Consider the following 7,017-nt stretch of genomic DNA (forward strand, 5'->3'; position numbering starts at 1 on the left):
GTCCACACGTATAAGGCTGTTGGTCGAGGCTGCTTATCCAAGAGGAAACGGGCCAAACATATGAACAAATACAATTAACAGCTCCATTTGAAACGGATGCGTCAGACAACTATTGTTTGACGTCAGTTTTCTCAATCTCAATCATATATGATCATATTCCTAACCTATACGGCGTGTTGCCTAAACACGTATCGTGTATTTGTCACACGATACGTGTCTAGTTAAGATCAATAAAGAATGGTCCACATGCAATGAATTTATACCAACAGGCCTCACGCAGGGGTCCGACCCTCGGCTGGAACCTCTAGATATGCACAATCAGCTATAAAGAGCCACACCTGGTGGGCTGGTTCTTCATATATAAATGATTGCATATGTTCTAAACCCGACGAGATAGAAACATGACCACCAAGTAACAACATGCTTGTGAAAAACAAAAAGCCAAACTCAAATATTTATATATATATATATATATATATATATATATATATATATATATATATATATATATATATATATATATATATATATATATATATATATATATATATATATATATATATACATTTCTTTCTTTCCTCTTTTCTTAAGGAGTAAAGGATTTTGAATTCAGTGTTGACGTCAGTTAGATGCATATCCATTATGGACGAAGTAAGTGAAGCGAGAAACTAAATTCATAATTGATTCATTCGCTGTGAAGATAGGAATTCAAATTCGAAGGGGGCAAACATAGTGGCATAAAATAAATAGAGTCATATCGATATCATTTGAAAGGTTGAAGCTGAAGTGCGGAGTGACTATATTTCTTTCTTAAATGATAGCTATTTCTGCATCCCAAGCCTGTTCCGCCGTGTTTACGCACGGCCTCCCGGGCCCGAGCTGCACTCCGGTTAAACTCTTCGTGACACGGCACGTATTTTATTCCTATACAAGCAACACGACTCAGGTCTTCCTATGGGTTGAGAGGGAAAACACAATGGATTCCCCCCCACATAGACGCTCTTTATTGAACGCAAGGCTCTCTATGTGAGTCCTGGTCGCTCCGGAATGAGAGAAGCACGGCGGTGGACTTACTTGGTGTTCGTGGTGTTCCAGTAGATGGACTCCAAAATGAGCGCCCGGGACAAGTTCACCTTGCACGCGAGAAACAAAACTCCCAGATAATATCTCCACATCGAGTCCCCCATGATTTCTTTGTTTTCCGTGTGGCTCTGCAATCCGTCTCTGAGTGAATTTTGTCCAAAACTCAAACGTCAGGCGCTCCAAAAAATCGGAATAAAGGGCCGCCACAATATATTTTATATTCCCAGTCCGGTAGCCACAAGGATGGACGCAACGCGATCAAACCCTGCGCATCTCCACACGCTACACCCGAGAGATCCGACTCTCTCTCCCTCTCTCGCTCTGAACGAGAGCTCCGCGCTCGGCTTGGAGACCCAAAGGGCGCGCAGCGAGGATAGTTCAAGAAGAGCTGGAGTTGCGTGGTTGCTCGCCACTTTCAGTGCGCCCACTTCACTAGGTACATTCCTAAGAGAGAAAAGGGGCGACCCGTGTCGATCCACTGCTTCTGCTGCTGTTGGATGCGGTGTCCACTGTAGGCCAAGTAGCAGAAGAATACAAATCCGCGTGTTAGTCCGGGTCTCTAGTACATCAGCAATTCAGGTACCAATCCAGCAGATGATAGCAGCGATGAGAGGCGATGGGTGGTAGTGGTTGTGGTTGTGGTGGTGGTGGTGGAGCAGAGAGAGAGAATGGCCAGAGATATTCCCCGTTTCAGCTGTCGGTGGTCGTAGTAGTATTAGTGAGCGACACACTGGGAGCGCTGGATGAACTGTGGATGACAGCGGAAGAAGAAAAATGATGAGGGCAAAAAAGATGAAAAAACAATCAAATGAGCAAATGGGAAAATGAAAGAAATCGAACGAGCTGAGATGAAAGTTCTCATACTATAGCTCCCTCTCCGTCGCCAAAACAATCCCGCAGAACCGTCCGGAGTGCCTCTAAATGCGCTAACGTGGTGCGTAATGCGTGTGCGCGCTGCTCCGAGCCTGGCGAGTAGCAAGTAACTGCGAAGAACCGCGACTCGGAATATGTGGCGGAGCTGGCTCCATGGTGGCTCCTCCCTCCGCAGCTCCTGATTGGGCCACTGTATGGAAGTCAATGGTAACGCGCCTGTCAATTGCAAAAGGGAAAAAAACGATCGAGTGACCCTTTTCGTTACTTTAATTAAACCAATAAAACCTCAGTTAAAATGCAATACTTAAATAGACGTTCGACTCACTAAGGCGTGCACATCACTAGTAATCATATCAACAAAATGTGCTTAAACTTCATTAAACAAAACTCTAAAATACAATCTCAAATATGTGTTTTATTTTTATTGATTGAGCTGAAAGCTTCGGAACGATCCCAACAAGAGAACATGACGGCGTGTGTGTTTCAACAATGCTCCCCATGTGCAGTGGTCAGAGCGTGTACGTCTGACACACACAGGTTTTCCGTGAGGCAACAGCGCACACTAGCGGTCAAAATCACCAGGGATGGAGAGAGGGAGCGGTGGGGATGAAACCGTCCAACACGCTGTCTTAAAACATTGATGGAGCAGCATTGATGACACATTTGTGTTTGAAGCTCTTGATTTGGTTATTGGTGTGTTATATATTTACCAATAATGTTCTATAGACCTATTGTGATTATTTAGGTAGGGTTTGTTTGTAAACGAATAGGTACGTATGAGTTGATGCAATGTTTTATATTTAAGCAGAAACTGACCTTCAGGGCTTCTTCCTTCAGGGTTGTCGTTTCGTCGGCCTATGTTATTCATATAATATATTTATTTCATAAATGCATACCTGCAGGCTGCATCAATTTATGCAGATGATTTATCCGAAAATTCTCAACTATTTAATCGAATAGTTTTACAAGAATGATGGACCAAGGATAATTATTCTTAAATAAACAAACACTTCTTTTAAAGTAAACCATAGTCGATGGGACTTCCACTGGACGGGACGCTGCTTCTCACACGCGCTGGACAATAGCAGATTACTGGTGTGAACTAACGTCACCTCCTCACTGCCCTAATTCAATCACCGCGTTTCAAAGCAGGGCCGCTGTGTATTGCGCTTTAGCTCATAATCAGCAGAAATAGCACCCGAGAGATAATTAAGGAATCCTGAGACGTGTGTGTATGTGTGTGCGTGTGTGTGTGTGTGTGTGTGTGCGTGTGTGTATGTCAGTGTGTGTGCGTGTGTGTATGTCAGTGTGTGTGCGTGTGTGTGTGTGTGTGTGTGTGAGTGTGTGTGTGTGTGTGTGTGAGAGTGTGCGTGTGCGTGTGTGTGTGTGTGTGTGTGTGTGTGTGTGTGTGTGTGTGTGGTTGTGTGTGTCTTTGCGTGCGTGTGTGTGTTTCCGTATTTTTGGAATAAACAGGCATAGCTGTGGCGTCAAGCCGAAGGAGATTCGGCCGGCCAATCGGCTTGATGTTTATTGCATTTGAGCTTTAGATTAATTCAGAGAAGAGGGGGCGCAAACTACACCCACCCCCCGAGAAAACGATTAACAAAGTACTAAGACTGAGGGGAAATGAAGCGAGAAACTTCTACAAGTCTGGTAGAAGAAGCCAGTCTGTAGGTAGAAGTATCCTGCATGCTTTAGGAAGGCAATAGGAATCAGAATCAGAATTACTTTTATTACGTATCTTATTGTACAAGTACAGAAGAGTAAAATTGTTAGGCTTGGTTCCTCAACAGCCTAGCAGCCACGATACAAGATAAGGTAAGCAAAAATTAAAATATCAAAAAAATAAGTAACATAGATCACAATAATAAATAATAATAATAATAATAATAATAATAATAATAATAATAATAATAATAATAATAATAATAATAATAATAATAATAATAATAATAATAAATAGCCTAATAAGATAAACTAAAACAGTGGTAATAATAAGTGATAAGTAATGAGGTGTAGGTGTAATAGGAAGATGTGTCCTGGGTCCCGTCCCCTCGTGGGAGCAGAGGAAGTAGGCCTATACGAGTTGGTGAGTTTTAAAAATATCCTCTTTCCCGTGCTAAAAATAAGGGTTGGATCTGGGGTCAGGATTGCTTTAGCGCTTCTTTCCTGACCAGTGCTGACAATGAGGTTTAAACACGTCCACACTCTGCACGCTGGCGGACGCTCTGGCGTTCAGGCCACATGGGTGCGAGAATATACATTCATAATATGTGTTGTTTTGATGTGTTATGGTATAAACATAAAAAGGGGGTGAAGACAATCATTTTTTTTATTTGTATGTAAAAAATGTGTGGATTTCAACATTTTGTATTGTAGCACATTAAAAAGTTTTAGAATAGGTCCCCAACAAGGACAACACTGACACTGACACTAAGACAATCTTTTTATTAGTTTCATGTAAAAAATGTGTGGATTTCAACATTTTGTATTGTAGCACATTAAAAAGTTTTAGAATAGGTCCCCAACAAGAACAACACTGACACCAAAATAAAGAATAACACCACAAAACAACTTTGTATGACCTCAAATAAAAATGATATCGTCATAATAAAATAACGACATAAGTTTATAAAAAATATATATACTATTCTGTTTAAGTCATTACAGCTTGTTGTAATGACTTAAACAGAATAGTTGTTGTAGCTGTAACTTCTCTTTGAATATTTAACGATATTAATTACAGGCCTAGTTCATATATTTTTATATTATTCCTAGAAAACATAACGTGGCGTAAACCTACAGCTCGACGTTCTGGATCAGACTGTTATCCAGGATGTTTACCAGTAAAGGCCTGCAATTGTAATATAAATACACAAATAAAATAAAATAGTTGTATGTCGAGTAAAAACTGACTTTCGAAATCCTGTTTTTCTTCTTTTATTTGTTTACACCTGTTGCCAGATCTCTAGCACCTACAATGAGAGTAGGCTTGGTCCCCGAGGAGGACAGGGGGGCCCCTAAGCTGTTTGTACATTGGTGTGTGTGCGGGACTCGGCCGGTTGGTATGCGGTTGTGTGCCCCCGCGGCCCTAATGGTGCAGAGAGCCCTACCCGGGGAAAACCTCACTTACAATGCGACCTTATCCCTCATGTCACTGTGAGGCGACATCAGCCGTTTGCTGCTGTAAGAACTAATTACTATTAATCAGGGGCGATCCTAGGTTCTGACTTTTCGGGGGGCTCAGCCCCAGGAAGCGGGTATATGAAGTATATAAAGGGGGGGGTTGAAAATCGTAGTTGTGATTTCCTGCATTCTGCTGCATTTTAGGGTGACCTGGTGGAGATCCTACATTTATTCTGGTGGGGGGTAAATCTATGTATTTATCTATCAATCCAACACATTGTATATTTTTGAACAGTCTGCTGGCTTATTGTCAGAAAAGCAAAGACTTTTTGTAACAGTTTAACCCCAGTTAAACTCATAATACCAATGAGTATGTCATCCCAAAGGAAAGGATTAAACACATTTTGACTTTTTAAGAAGAACTAAATTGTTTATAACTTAACCTTTTGAGTTATAGACAATACTTTTGTAAATATAGAATTATGTAGTATTATTTTATCCATGGTTTTTATTTTGTTAAGATTCTGTGGCCTTTATTTTCTTAGTTACTATGCTGTTATATGTCTAAGCCAGGGTCAGCTAAATAATGCAGTTCTTAACCACTAAAGTGATGAAAGGAAAGAAGACTGTTTGGATGAAGGAGTAATCAAATGGATGTGAACTGTAATAAGAAATTTGAGGTTTATTACATTTCCTTTGGGTCATTTTCACTCAGATGACCACATTTCCCCTTTTTTTGTATTTACAGTTACTGAAACACATTGGTTTACAAAGTAAACTATACATGATAAATATGGAAAATGGATACTAAAATTGTGAAGACAAAGTAAAATGCGAACTTCAAAACAAATATCATTTCATTGATATCAGAATATTGTTTCAACATACATTTTTATAAGACTTGTGATGCAAGAAAATCAACAAGTACAACATGTACTAGATTAATACTATGAGATACCGACCACTATTTCGGGAGCACTAAACTATATCCCCTCACTTTCAGGGACTCATACATTGTTATAGAACGTGTGATGCAAAAAAATCAACAAGTACAGCATGTACTAGACTAATGCTGCGTGGCATGTTAAGGCACAAGGAGCAGAAAAAGTTGGCAAGAGTGCTAAGAAAACGCTGGCATTATTTTATCTGAGGGCGTTTTCAGGGTGAGTCTCATAGTATAAGTCTAGAACATGTAGGCCTACTTGTTGATTAGCTCACGTTGTTATGGCAATGTAAATTGCCTCAGCTGATAAAATGTCAGCTTTTTTTTAAAGTGAAAATTAGCACCCATGTCAACTTTTTCTGCTCCTTATCATGCTACCAACTATTACAAGACTCTGCCGACTAAAACTTGAAGCAATTCAAGAAGAGGCAGATAGAATCACCTTGTGGTCAACTGTCATTTAATGACAGACATCTGACAGATTATTTCAAAGTTTTAAAATGAATTATTACCTGGTCATGTTATAACAGCTGGAAATCGTGGATTTTCTGATAAAGACTATCTAGCCTCTTTAAAAGACGAAACAGCAGAAACTATGTCAGGTGCACTGGTGCTGCATTTTTGGTTTTGTCAAACAGGAGACGCCCACCCGCCAATCAGAGGTAAGAGATTCCTGCAGGAAGGTTGCGCTCAATTTCACAAGCCCATTTGACCCTATTCATTAGTGTACAGCACCCATCCTCCCATTGCTTGTGTAAAAAAAAAGGAAGAATATTAGATTTGAGGACGAAACGATAGGGTGGGCTAAGGCAAGTTTTGGGTGGGCTTGAGCCCACCCAAAAGACGTCTAGCTTCGCCACTGCTATTAATTAATGTGGCGTTCCTGAGAAGTCGCCGCGTCTCACCAAAGCGCTGTCTTTGCCTTTTTTCTTCTTTTACAGAATAGTAACATCAGCTCATGTCTCCAGAGGAGAAATAGGGCCAAGTGTGAT

At 40.5% G+C, this 7,017-nt stretch overlaps 1 protein-coding gene across 1 annotated transcript in view; it reads right to left on the minus strand.

Annotated features, from left to right (window-relative positions):
• efnb2a (ephrin-B2a) overlaps nucleotides 1-2,041 on the minus strand; it is a 30,820-nt gene extending 28,779 nt beyond the window's left edge. Inside the window, exon 1 of the mRNA XM_079731617.1 lies at nucleotides 1,075-2,041. Coding sequence (XP_079587743.1) covers nucleotides 1,075-1,187 — 113 coding nt within the window. The 5' untranslated portion in view covers nucleotides 1,188-2,041. The remainder of the gene's footprint in view (nucleotides 1-1,074) is intronic.
• Nucleotides 2,042-7,017: the final 4,976 nt, after the last annotated feature.

This window comes from Pollachius pollachius, assembly GCF_949987615.1.
Source record: "Pollachius pollachius genome assembly, chromosome: 3".
Taxonomy (NCBI): domain Eukaryota; kingdom Metazoa; phylum Chordata; class Actinopteri; order Gadiformes; family Gadidae; genus Pollachius; species Pollachius pollachius.